Below are 14,693 nucleotides of genomic sequence, written 5' to 3' on the forward strand. Positions count from 1 at the left end.
CAGTACCTGACAAGGATCTCTTCTACGCGCCATCTCATGAGTGATCTGCGCTTTAGCATGATGCACTATCGCCTGACGCACAGGAGAGAATGCCATTGAGGTTTAATCACAACAAAAGTCCTTGGTGCTCGATTGCCAATCTTTGAAGACTTTGTCATAACCCATGGGAGCCCTCCGTAGAGATGGTTGCGTGCAGGATAACCACCAAGATAAGGCGGATATGTAATCTGGGCGACGTCGACGACAGTGAGCGCTTGTATCCTCAACGATCCGTCGGCAAGTAGGAACAGTCAAATCGAAAACGTTTAATTTCCACAGGCCACAACTCTGCCACACCTGTTGGTGGCGACGACGATATCGTAGTACGTAGGCTTCGGTTGTAGAAAGCCAGAGACAAAGCTTCGGCATGTCAATTGTCGCTGGCAAGGAACGTGTGAGATATATACGGTTGAGATGACTGGATGAGTGATCCGTATAATATGTGAAACCTACGCGGGTGGCATGAACCTTTGTCCATGTGTCAACAACCTGAAGTTGGTCAATGATAACGGAGAGGGCTGCACACGAGGAATGTCATGGAAGTCAGTCAGTAGGCCCCTTATGTGGAGTTGAAATGGCCATTGAGGACCATTTCATCCAGGGGTCCCTCAAAAAGTGGCGTTATCTCTTCAAGAAAGAAGGACTGTCGTTCACGACGTCAACTGGAGCCGGATGGCGCATATACATTGAGGATGCAGACGCCGAACAGCATGAGGTCCGTACCTCTAGCATTAGGAAGGTACAGTACATCTTCAGCAAGGAGTCCAGTGTGGAGGAGGATGCGATTCCATTACCGTTGTCAGAAGCATGGGAGAAGTGTAGCTTGTAGCCAGTGGGGATGTAGAAATCAGCGACGATCACTTCTTGGAGGAGAGCAATGTCGACATCAGCAGGATAAACGGTCTCTCGCAACATTGTCAGTTTATGCGGGGCCCGAATGATGGCCGCCAGATTCATCATCGCGATGCGGTGCTGTTGTGGACATGCTCACGTTATTGACACAGAGTGTCTGACAGACATGCTCGGCTGGCGTGAAACATCCGGTGCAGCCACTGTGGCCGCAATCGGTGGGTGGAAGGTTGGTGAGGCACTACCATGGGGCACTGCCTGACAGGTGATCCACCATCTTGATCTGCTCCATTGTCGACATCTTCAGCCCAGGAGATCGAAACAGGAGGCAGGCGATTGTCGCACTCATCAAGGGCTACGTGTGGTGATGCTGCCGTAATGGGAGCCACGGAACTTCGCCCCATTTGGGACCTATTGTAGTCAGAAAGGACTGCAGGCAGTGAAAGGATTCTCCTCAGGTGGGACATCATTGCTGTCAGGGCACTCGAAGGAAGATCAGTATCTGATATTCAGTCCACTGCCTGTGATGCCACCTGAAGAAGTGTGTCGTCGGAGGGCGTTCGACATCTCTTCTTCTGTTTTCGGGGCGACCACTGCCTTTGGAGGAGCTGTCCTGTGTCATAATGTGGACATTCAGTATCTGAGGTCGCGCCCATCTGAGGAAAAGCAAAGGTAGGCACCGCACTCACATCGCAGCAGGCGGGTTGGTCATCGAACTCTGGATAGTTGATGATGTAGCCAGCGGAGGAGATCGTGCCGATAGGGCCTCGGCCGCACCGTCGTTCCCAATGGCGAGTGCCGGCGGGAGAACAGCCGCTTCCTGAAGTGACGCATGGCGGTTGCGCACGGCTGTGGCGTAGCTCTCTAGTAAAGAAAGGACCGTAGCTTTGGGAGTTGCATCAGTGATCGGTATCTTTTGCAAAAGGCGACGGAGGCAATCTGACCGAACATGGCCTTCTTGTCCAAATCCGGCACACATCCACGGCTGGCCACCATGCATAACGATGACTCGCACGCCACGTATCAGCAGATAGGATGGTATATGTTTGGACAGTTCTGTCTTGATCTGGTGGACACCGTTCAACACGTGGTATGTCGAGAACGACTGCCATTTTTCCGCGATGTGGCCCCCAACATCGTCGTATGGTCGGAAGGATTCGAAGACCACGTTTTATGGCACTTCAAAGACCCGAATTGTTCGAAGATCGAAACCAGCGTGGTCCACCGTCACCTCCCCAACATGCCCATCAGAATGCTTAAACTTGAGTCCGTCTGCGTGTTGTCGAACTATGGCAGCACATGCTTCCTACGTTGACCATTATAACATAGACGATACTGCCAGTGTTCGATTTCATAAGCGCGTGGTCGTGCATGTTCGGAGTGGAATGTTAATTTAAGTGTCGGTCAGTGGTAACACTACTCCATGAGGTACATTAGTAATGGACTCTTCACAACACGAATACCGCGGCGGCGGAAGTAAACAACTCCGGTGCTCTGTATGGCGCGCGGAGCCGGTCCGCATGAGATCGCACCCAAAAGCCGACTGACTATTCGGCTGTCTGTGCACAATTCTCGGCCAGACCCAAACTTCTGTATGTTGTCAACCATGTGTCCACGGCCTGTACTCGTACATTCATTATGCATATTCCCATACACGTCATATGTTGTACTTGAAAGTCGCTTGCCCGGTGTCGGCAGATAAATACTATGTCTCAGTGTCTGTACTATTCTGATTACGTTGCAAAGTTCGCAGCCACTGCGGTGTCCACAGCCGTTACGAAACACAGCAAATGAATTCGCAATTGAGAATAAGGACTACCATCAGCTTTAGAATGGATTGCCGACATTGAAATTTTGTGCCAGACCGGGGCTCGAACCCAAAAGGTCCACCCCCTCCCTTATCGCGTGCGGTTGCCTTACCGAAGGAACTTTGCGTCGTAATCAGAATAATACAGACACTGGAATATAGTAATCTGAATTATGCGTATAGACAGTTAGTTTATCGACCCTTGGAATCAAGCGTTTAGATGATTTATGCCCGTTAGCGGCACTGATAATGGTAAGATATTGATCCCCGGCATTACACTCAACTATGTTTTAACGTTCAGTTTGAAGTCGGATAACGCATGACAGAAAGATTTTTTTCTGAGATACAACAACAAATTAACAATTTTTTGACTTTTTCTTTACTTTTAATGTGAAACTTGCTTCCAGTCAAATTTCATGGTACTAGGTCAACGGGAAGTACTCTATAGGTTTTAATGAGTGAGTTTGCTAGTATCAAAATAGACATAAATGGCCCTATCTTTTGTCTGTAATGACTTAAAAAAATACATTTGTACACCGCCATGGTACCTTAGACCTTAGTATGTGGCATAAATTTCAACTTGATACGTCTACTCGTTTCCGAGAAAAGAGGGTTCTAAAGAGTGGGACAGACGGACAACAAAGTGATCCTGTGAGGGTTGTGTTTTTACCGCCTGATGTACGGAACTGTAATGATGATGATTGAACTGTAACTGCATTTAATACACGTTCTCAAACTAAAGAAGTTGCCCCTGTTGGAGACACTGGAGAACTCATCGCAATTCTGTCGGCCATTTCGCAAAATTTAGCTCCACACAAATGCATTTCAAAGGCTGTATTTCCCTGAACCGCGATTACTTACGGTTATGCTAAGCAGAGTACTCAGCACTGATGTGAACAAATTATTGTTACTCTTGTTATATTAAGAGACTTATACACATTATTATTATTATTACACTACTGGCCATTAAAATTGCTACACCACGAAGATGACGTGCTCCAGACGCGAAATTTAACCGACAGGAAGAAGATGCTGTGATATGCTAATAATTAGCTTTTCAGAGCATTCACACAAGGTTAGCGCCAGTGGTGACACCCACAACGTGCTGACATGAGGAAAGTTACCAACCGATTTCTCATACACAAACAGCAGTTTACCGACGTTGCCTGGTGAAACGTTGTTTTGATGCCTCGTGTAAGGAGGAGAAATGCGTACCACCTCGTTTCCGACTTTGATAAAGGTCGGATTGTAGGAGGGTAAAACGAAACGCCGTGCTGGATCCCAACTGTCTCGTATCACTAGCAGTCGAGATGACAGGTATCTTATCCGCATCGATGTAACGCATTGTGCAGCCACCTCTCGATCCTTGAGTCAACAGATGGGGACGTTTGGAAGACAACAACCATCTGCACGAACAGTTCGACGACGTTTGCAGCAGCATGGACTATCAGCTCGGAGACCATGTCTGCTGTTACTCTTGACGCTGCATCCCATACAGGAGCGCCTGCGATGGTGTACTCAACGACGACATCGCGGTGAACGAACATTGGAACCGTGTATCCATCATCGCCATACTGGCGTATCACTCGGCGTGATGGTATAGGGTGCTATTGGTTAGACGTCTCGGTCACCTCTTGTTCATATTGACGGCACTTTGAACTGTGGACGTTACATTTCAGATGTGTTACGACCCTTGGCTCTACCCTTCATTCGATCCCTGCGAAACCCTACATTTCAGTAGGATAATGCGCGACCGCATGTTGCAGGTCCTGTACGGGCCTTTCTGGATAGAGAAAATGTTCGACTGCTGCCCTGGCCACCACATTCTCCAGATCTCTCACCAATTTAAAACGTGTGGTCAATGGTGGCCGAGCAACTGGCTCGTCACAATACGCCAGTCACTACTCTTGATGAACTGTGGTATCGTGTTGAAGCCGCATGGGCACCTGTACCTGTACACGTCATCCAAGCTCTGTTTGACTCAATGCCTAGGCGTATCAAGGCCGTTATTACGGCCAGAGGTAGTTGTTCTGGATACAGATTTCTCAGGACCTATTCACCCAAATTGCGTGAAAATGTAATCACATGTCACTTCTAGTATAATATATTTGTCCAATGAATACCTGTTTATCATCTTTCTTCTTGGTGTAGCAATTTTAATGGCCAGTAGTGTAATATTAATGTCAAAGGAATTTTTGACACGTTAAAAGTAGAAATGACCGCAGGTTGGATTTTTTTAGTTTTTGGTTGGAGGGACTATAACAGACTGTGACCCCCCCGACCGGAAACAGACCCCCGGATTGGTAGATGCCAGTGTCCGTGCTACATAGCAGTGTGGCCCGTGAGCGCAGGTGTTCCTACAGCCGGTGACGGAGGTCCCGCAGGCGGGAACGGGCCTGCTGCTGCCGCCCAGCGACGACCACGTGATGCGCGTCCGGCTGTCCGTCTCGTTCACAGAGAGCAGCCTGCAGGTGGCCTCGCTGGACGTGCCGCAGCGCAGCTGTCTCTTCCCGGACGAGCAGCCGCTGGAGCTCACCAACTCCTACTCGCAGACCTCCTGCCTCACCGACTGCCGGCTCTCCTACATCATCTCCAAGTGCAACTGCTCGCCCTACTTCTTCAACCACATTCAGAGTAAGCTTTCCCAGAAACTTTACTTGAAGTAGGCACTTTTCCAAAGTTGACAATCTGCAGTTACGCACAGATCAATAAAACTAAACACAATAATTGAAAATTAAATAATTTAAAAAATTTTTTTTTTGGAAGAGTTGTAAGTAGGCTGTTTAGGTTTTTTTATTGGTAACGCCACGTAGCGCTCTGTATGAAAATCACTGGCTGTGCTGTGTGCACTCTGTGGCTGGTTTGCATTGTTGTCTGCCATTGTAGTGTTGGGCAGCGGCAGCTGGATGTTTAGCGGCGCGTAGCGTTGCGCAGTTGGAGGTGCGCCGCCAGCAGTGGTGGATGTGGGGAGAGAGATGGCGGAGTTTTGAAATTTGTAAGAATGGATGTCATGAACTGATATATATATTATGACTATTAAGGTAAATATATTGTTTGTTCTCTTTGTAGGCGCGCGCCGTTATTGGGATTAGGAGACCTAACTTCTACAAATTCACCTTGACGAGAAGGCCCTGCCCTATTTGAAGCTCGCCAGTTCTGATGGAATTCAGGTCTGTCGTTTTGTCGGTAGTTTACATAGGTTCTTTCCTGTCGGTCACGTGGTGGAGAATTTCTCTCTGAATCGTAACTGCGCGCTGGACCGTTGCGTCTAAAGTTATTCTGTCTCCCTTGATAATAATTATTTTGGTTTCCATATTGTCTGTTTCTCTGACTGTCTCTGTGCTAGTCACTACCGCGGAGAGGTGATCTTCCCCTGTAATTATTACTACTCTGCCAACGGTTGTCATATGGTTGCTGTCTGTTTTGGTCACGATTTACATTGTACGAATAGCCTTGTCGTGTATTATTTCTGTCATCGCGGAATTGTGACAGGTGTGACCTGTAATTGTTGTGCTCCTGTTTTCGCGTTCCGCGACTGTCAATGTCAATTTCCAGTTCTTGTAACAGTCCCTGAAAAGCTTCAATGTCCTCTTTGCAAAGTCCTGCCAAAATAATATGTCGTAAATGTTGAGGCAATTTGATTAAGCAAATGCGGATGAGTTCTGAGGGGCTGTATGGGTTTGTAAGATACTGATTCTTATGTAACATGTCTTCAAAATATTTCACAAGACTGAAAAATTCAGATTGTTCGAAATGTTTCATCATAATGATGCTATGTTTTACTCAGTCTTGTGTAGCTTGAGACCAATATGCTGAGAGGAAGGCACGATAAAATTCTCCTTCACTGTGACAATCGTGAATGACCGATCGCATTCTTACAGCTGGTTCATTCTCTAAGTAGTCACACATAAATTCTAATCTGTGCTCCAATGACCAGTTAGGAGGAAAACAATGAGAGAATTGATGGAGCCACACTTGTGGATGAATGTCGTTTCCAGAATTCTTAAATGTTTTGAATTTACGTGTAGTAATGAACAGCTTATAGTCAAAATCATCATGTCGGCGAGTCCCATGTCGGCCATTGTTACATCGTTTCGGCGGTTCCACCTCAAAATTCAATGCGCCTTGCCAATTTCTTTCATAATTTCTGAAGTGTCCTGTGTTATTATTTTGTGGTTGTTCTGTATTTCTATGTCCCTCTTCCCGTACTGGAGCGCGAGTGTCCTCTGAAATATGTAATTCTTGTATAACTTGAGCCAACTGATCTTGTACTTCCCGCATTTCTCTTTTGTACTGTGTGTTGATTTGATTTTGATTCCGTTTGAATTTTCTAATTTGTTCATACTCTTCAGTGTCAGTGAAGGCTACAGGTTTTGTGTCATTCAGATCATCATCTACCTTTGTAGATAAGTTAGTGAACTGATCTGAAAGTTCGGCTACTTTATCCGATAGTGAAATTATTTCCTCTGTGTGTTTTTCTGAACCAAGTTTCAGAGTGTCCATTTGTGTTGAAATCGTATCTACTGTGTCCTTTAAGTTTTCCTGAGTTTTTGCAAGTTGCGTAACCGAATCGGTAGATGCACCTGAATCATTTTTAGCTTGCAAGGTCTCATGATTTTCATGAACAATAGTTTGCAGTTCTTTTATGGCTGCTTCGTGATTCTGTAATGTATTTTCATGCCGCGAAAAAATAGGTTGGAAATGCTCACAAATTTGTGTTTTTACGTCATTACTGACTTTTTGACATTTCGATTCAATGTTATGTAACTCATTAGTTAAATCTTCGCGTGTTTGTTCAAGCGTTGTGTCTAACTTCCGAAGATTTTGTTCCATTCTCTCTAACTTTTGAAGCTTTTGCTGTGTTTGTCTCTGATTTTGTTCCATTGTGTCTAACTTTTGATGCTTTTGTCCCATTTGTTGCATTAATGGTAATAACAATGCACTGGTTGGTGTCTAAAACATGTTCCTCAGTGCTATTCGGCAGTGCATTTAGGACGCAAAACCTGAATCTACAGTATTTGCAAGATTGTGTCCTGTCATTTCGGAATCCTGAGGCGAGCTGTTGCAGACCGATCGATCGATAATGCTTCCCTGTCCACTAATTGTTTTACTGTCTACACAAGTATTTGCAGCCCGTCCCATTTCCCTATGGTTCAAATGGCTCTGAGCACTATGGGACTCAACTGCTGTGGTCATTAGTCCCCTAGAACTTAGAACTACTTAAACCTAACTATCCTAAGGACATCACACACAACCATGCCCGAGGCAGGATTCGAACCTGCGACCGTAGCAGTTGCACGGTTCCGGACTGCGCGCCTAGAACCGCGAGACCACCGCGGCCGGCCATTTCCCTATGCACAATTACCAAATTACTACTTTGAACATTAATTAATTCATTACATTTTAATCCAACAAATGGGACAAAAGTTCAAAAGTTAGACACAATGGAACAAAATCAGAGACAAACACAGCAAACGCTTCAAAAGTTAGACAGAATGGAACAAAATCTTCGGAAGTTAGACACCACGCTTGAACAAACACGTGAAGATTTAACTAATGAGTTACATAACACTGAATCGAAATGTCAAGAAGTCTGTAATGACGTAAAAACACGAATTTGTGTGCATTTCATTTCTTAGTTATTGTAATTATAAAAAAAATTTCAAATCTGTATTGGGCTCTGCCCAAAACAATTTATAAATTTTTTGTGGGGAGCATGGGGGCTACGTAAGTAGGCTGTTTAGGTTTTTTTTATTGGTAACGCCACGTAGCGCTCTGTATGAAAATCACTGGCTGTGCTGTGTGCACTCTGTGGCTGGTTTGCATTGTTGTCTGCAATTGTAGTGTTGGGTAGCGGCAGCTGGATGTTAGCGGCGCGTAGCGCTGCGCAGTTGGAGGTGAGCCGCCAGCAGTGGTGGATGTGGGGAGAGAGATGGCGGAGTTTTGAAATTTGTAAGAATGGATGTCATGAACTGATATATATATATTATGACTATTAAGGTAAATACATTGTTTATTCTCTATTAAAATCTTTCATTTGCTAACAATTCCCTATCAGTAGTTAGTGCCTTCCGTAGTTTTAATTTTTTATTTAGCTGGCAGTAGTAGTGCTCGCTGTATTGCAGTGGTTCGAGTAACGAAGATTTTTGGTGAGGTAAGTGATTTGTGAAAGGTATAGGTTAATGTTAGACAGGGCCATTCTTTTGCAGGGATTATTGAAAGTCAGATTGCGTTGCGCTAAAAATATTGTGTGTCAGTTTAGCACAGTCTTGTAGAATTGTTCAAAGGGGACGTTTCAGAGTCTTCATAGAATGTAAAATCCTCGTTCATCGATGGAAGCAGTTGCTAGTGATGGAAGCAGACGCTAGTGACTCAGTGATAGCAATTCGTGTGCGTAGCTTCTCCTCCTCCAGAAGGATGCATATAGACACGCTGCGTGTGAGTTTAATTTCCGACGTGTCTTCCTGGAGGAGAAGCAGAATTTGTGTTTACCTTCGGACATGTTTTCTGGACAACGGGAGGAATTAGTCGAGCTGCATTTGTGTTTACATTCAAATGTGTTTTCCTGAAGAAATTACGCAACTAGTTGTACTGCTTACAGCTGCTCCTACTGCTTGTGTATTTCCTACAGGAGGAAACCGACTAGTTGTGGTGCATTGGTGTTTACGCTTGAAAGTAAACGTCAGGCACATGAATTTCTATCATAGTGTCGCTACGACCATTCATGGTCGACATATACTGATTTAATTTTGCTGACGTACGCTGCTGATGGACAAAGTTTTAAGAATATGACACAGTTACAGAGATAGTGATCACAAAATTAACACTATTACACTGATGCGTTTTTCCTTCTTACCTTTGTACAATTTTTACACTGCTAACATTACTTTGAATCTAGGAAGTTTGTTAATGATTTCCACTAACGGAGATTGTAATGTTCAGACGTTTTTGATGAAGGAAGCATATACCAATGCTTGATCATTGTTGAGTTTGCATTGTGTAAGAATACAGCCTCTTACCTTTCTTGCCCCGCTCTGTCGATGATTAATTTGTCACAATTAGTAATATTTAATGATCTGTAAGTGAAGATCAATAAGCACAACACATTAATATTCCACTGCTGATTTATGAACTCCTTTGTCGATTGTTGTTATTGAATAACAATAATAAAACCAAACCACGATATCCTAATAAGACATCGCTTTCATGATTCAGTCTTTTACGACATTCACTGCATTCCAGTTAATGTTAAATATTCTTGTCACACGCCACCAACCGCTTATTAAGATGTCACATTAATGATGGCACTTAGCGACTGTTCTAAACGATTCCCTCTTAACGACTACGCCAAATGATTTCTGTACTAGCTTGCGTCCAAAAACAAGCAACTGCAGAACTTACTGTCGAGCTTTGCGAGGGTAAACTACGAGGGCGTCACAACTCACACAGGTTACATTTATTCTCATATAATGGTTCAAATGGTTCTGAGCACTATGGGACTTAACTGCTGTGGTCATCATTTCCCTAGAACTTAGAACTACTTAAACCTAACTAACCTAAGGACATCACACACATCCATGACCTAGGCACGATTCGAACCTGCGACCGTAGCAGTCGCACGGCTCCGGACTGCGCGCCTAGAACCGCGAGACCATCGCGGCCGGCTATTCTCATATAGACCGAAATGTAAAAACGATGACCTTATACACCCTAGACTCTCAAATTTTCTTCCTTGGATTCCTCATGCGAATGAAAACTCCTAAGTAAGAAATTCAAGACAAGGTCCTGACCGAGAACATCCAAATCGTCCAAGAAGGGTTATGTAATTGCAATAAAGATCGAGCAGTCGTTTACTTTCTGGTATGCCTGTAACTAATATACGTTTCGTGTACGTTTAACCAGTGTAATGGCATAGAATAAATATGTATATAGGGTTGGGCTGTTAATAAATCCCACAAAAATATAAAATATGTACAGATGAACAGATACACTGAGGTGTGGGTTTCTCCAAATAATAGCTGACAATATGGGGAATTTCCTGATATTTACAAGTAATTTTTCTCGTTTATAGTCACCGAAGTGCGACAGCGATTCTTTTTTTCTAAAGCAACTGTTTAGTTTTTTTGTGGCACTTGAGCTTGTAAGAGAACTTCAGTTAAATAACATGTATGTCACTTGATCAAATAGTATCACGATAACAGCGCCGCAAACCACTGTCCGACCAACAGGAGAAGAGGTTCCACAAATGTCTGCCCTACTATATCAAGTGTATGCAAGCACGTAAACAGGTATGGGTTTTTCTGTTTACCTGAACGCCTGAAGCCCATCAGTCTGTGTATGTAATGTGTGTGAAATCTTACGGGACTTCACTGCTAAGGTCATCAGTCCCTACGCTCACACACTACTTAACCTAAATTATCCTAAGGACAAACACACACAACCATGCCCGAGGGAGGACTCGAACCTCCGCCGGGACCAAACGCACAGTCCATGAGTGCAGCGCCCAAGACCGCTCGGCTAATCCCGCGCGGCCATCAGTCTGTGTTCTGATGTTTTAGCGATCAGATAACGTGCTCGTAAATCCGTTGAGACATTGACATTGTATGCGACACTTGAAAAAGTGAATGTCGTCAGTGGCGTATGTCGCGAAACCGTTAGTACAGCTGTACGGTTGTGTGGTGTAGAGCATTCATATCGTGCCAAGCACTCACGATCTGTCTTCGCAAACATTGTAAAAATGTGCCAGAAACTGAAAGAGAGGAGAATAAAATACGACAGTGAAAGAAAGAGCAACAGATGAAAGAAATAAAACTAACATCTTAGCAACAGTAACACACAATGCAAATGTCGCAAAGAGGGCTCTCTGAAGTACCAGCAGATCAACAAAACAGGCGTTCAGCAAACAATACAGTCCATCACATTTCATCCTCTTCATATTTCGCTGCATTTACAGCTTCGTGGCAATGACTTTCAAAACTTGGTTACAGTTCTTTGAATGTTATCTACGAAAAGATCAAATTGATTCATTTAAGGAAGAAGCAACATCTACAAACCATGGTCCAGTCAATCTTCGCAAAACGAGTAATCGTCACTTGAAAATCCACGCTGACTCAAAGAAGCGGATAAAAACAACACTCTTGGTCTATGAACGGTTGGTGTGTGTCTTTGAAGACCCACATCATTGATCCCGGTTTTGTTGATGGGAATCTAAATACTCTCCGATATCTCGAGTTTGTAAAGTATGCTGCTGCCGCAGTTATTAGAAGACGTCCTACACGACATAAGCTAGTGTGATACCAACAGAATGAATGAAGCTCCCATTCCGTACATGGGATGACAAACCCTCTTAAGAAAACATTTGGGGAGCGTGGTGGTTCAGGAAACGCAAAATGGTCTACTCTCTGACGAATCTTAACACTTCTGTACAGTTATCTGTGGTGAAAATTAAAACGAGAGCTCTCATAGGAAACAGCAACGACTCCAGAAAGCTTCAAATGGCCTCTAACACGGACCTTGGCTGCCGTTAGCTCCATGTGAAATTAAACGTGCACTACTGTTTCTCCACAATCATTTTATAGCGTGTAGCATTGCTCAAGGTCAATATTTTGAGCACTAGCACGTGAGAGATGATAAACGCACGAAGCGTACCCGAGTTACAGGGCAAACATTTGTGAAACCTCTTCTGACCACCAGACAGTAATTTGCGGCACTGTTATCTTGATAGTCTTTCATCAAGACACTACATGCTATAGAATGAAGGCTTTCACGACCGGATGACATAGCTGCTGGTAAACCTTTCGGGATGCAAAGTCATGGTCCAAGAAACTTTTCTGTTGCTGAGCGCCTTTGAGGATGTCCAAGGCAGTCCTGGAGAAACGTCAGCAACAAAATAATTTCTTGGACCACGACCTCACATCCCGAAAGGTTTGCCAGCAGCTACTACATGTTACGTCGCTTAAGTTCTCTTAAACCTTATTTCAGATGCCACAGAAAGAAGTATATAGTAGCATCATAAAAAAAACAAACTTGGCGCCGCAACTCGGGGACTATAGATCATAAAAATTTGCCATGTTGTCCGCTATAACTTGGCGAAAACCCCACTTCGATATATTTATTCCTTACAGATATGTTCGTGGTGGCCTGTCTTAGCTGCCTCACCATATATGAAAACATGAGAGTAGAGGAAAAAAGAGGAATTTGAATTGTAGTTGCAACAAAACAATCAAGAAGGACGGCACTTGTAAAGATGCTAATATGTAGTCAAAGACCACTTCCTCATTAACACAGTGTACGACTTCAATGTAGGCAACTCAGTTCTTCCTACACTAAAGTGGTATGCAAGCAATCCTTTGGGAATCAATAAAGGAAATGGAAGTTGCAGTTGATTACAGAAGTTCTATCGCTAAGCAAAAATAATAAAGAGCCGGAGTGTAAGGAAATGCTCAGAATCAGCCAATATTAATCAAGTCATTAAACAAGGCTTGTCACTGTTACCTACTCTTTTCAGTATTTATAGTGACGATGTTGCACACAAATGACTGATTGCATTAAATGACACTGGCTTATCACTGTTCTCTACCCTTTTTAGTGTTTATAGTGACAATGTCGTACACAAATGGTTGACTGCATTAAATTACACTAAGAAATGATAGTTTTAATGTCAAGACAGCGCTGTTTGCTGATGATCAGCTTGCAATAGGAGGATCTGAAAAAAATGTTCAAATTGCGGATGGTAATTTGAATCACATTGCCACAAGATAAGGAATAAAGATATCAACAAAAAAAAGAAATGGTTCAAATGGCTCTGAGCACCATGGACTTAACATCTGTGGTCATCAGTCTCCTAGAACTTAGAACTACTTAAACCTAACAAACCTAAGGACATCACACACATCCATCCCTAGGCAGGATTCGAACCTGCGTCCGTAGCGGTCGCGCGGTTCCAGACTGAAGCGCCTAGAACCGCTCGGCCACACCTGCCGGCAAATATATCGACAGATAAAAGAAAAGTGACGGATTTAAGCCCATGATAGCTATAATTGTTATATACGGCCACGTAATTGAAGAAGTAAGAGAGTTTAGAATTTCACAAATCAGATGATGTAGAGTTAAAATTAGCCAGATTCTGAAATTTCTGTGGTGCCATACAACATACATTGAAACGTAATCTACACAAAAAAAATCCTTAATTGAACTTAACAGAGTAATCGCTTTGCCTGGTTGCTGTTGACCTTAACGGATGATAGGCATGCAGGAACAAGCACATGGGGTTTGACATCACCTGCCTCATTCGATGCCATCTATCCAGAGGCCACAGCACTTACGCTCTGGTTGGATACAAAAGATAGGGTGCCAGGAGTAGTACGGTACTGTGGCTCTGTAGACAGTTTTGAAATCAAATTGATATGCAAATTAATTAAATTGATCAATTGACACCCCACCTCCTTTTCCACACACACCCCCACCCCACCTCCAGATGATGTAATGTGTTTTTCTCATTATGCAAGTGGGTCCCCACCCCTTCGCCTCCCCACTCTTCAAACTCCCCCACAACATTTGGCAAGAATTTCGAATTTTGGAGCAGTTCCGAAATTAGGGCGAATTTGAGAATATTCGAAGGCATTTCTTAGCTGCACTGACGTTTACACCCCCACCCCCCCCCACCCAGGTATTGGTGGAAAATTAAAAATGGTGGTGCCCTTTCTGCGATTCGAACACCGCTCCTTCTGGATGGAAAGCCCAAGTACACCCGCAACACATGGAAACTTTCCAGATGCAACACATGAAGGTTATGTTAGTGTATTATATTTATTTTGTTTGGGAAACTGAAGGGTGAAGATCGCTCGTAATTACGTAACTAATCATAAATATCGGTCCTAATTACACAACTACTATGTACACAGCACTCTACGCGGGGTGCCTAAAATTGCAATACAGATCAAAAATTGACGATGCCTTACAACTGGTATTACTCTGCTGAGAAAAAATTTCTCAATAA

The 14,693-nt window shown here is 43.8% G+C and overlaps 1 protein-coding gene across 1 annotated transcript in view; it reads left to right on the forward strand.

The window, feature by feature from the left end:
* LOC126267797 (sodium channel protein Nach-like) overlaps positions 1 to 14,693 on the forward strand; it is a 192,930-nt gene that overhangs the window by 129,172 nt on the left and 49,065 nt on the right. The window contains exon 7 of the mRNA XM_049973101.1: positions 5,047 to 5,329. Coding sequence (XP_049829058.1) covers positions 5,047 to 5,329 — 283 coding nt within the window. The remainder of the gene's footprint in view (positions 1 to 5,046; positions 5,330 to 14,693) is intronic.

This window comes from Schistocerca gregaria, chromosome 4, assembly GCF_023897955.1.
Source record: "Schistocerca gregaria isolate iqSchGreg1 chromosome 4, iqSchGreg1.2, whole genome shotgun sequence".
NCBI classification, from domain to species: Eukaryota; Metazoa; Arthropoda; class Insecta; order Orthoptera; family Acrididae; genus Schistocerca; species Schistocerca gregaria.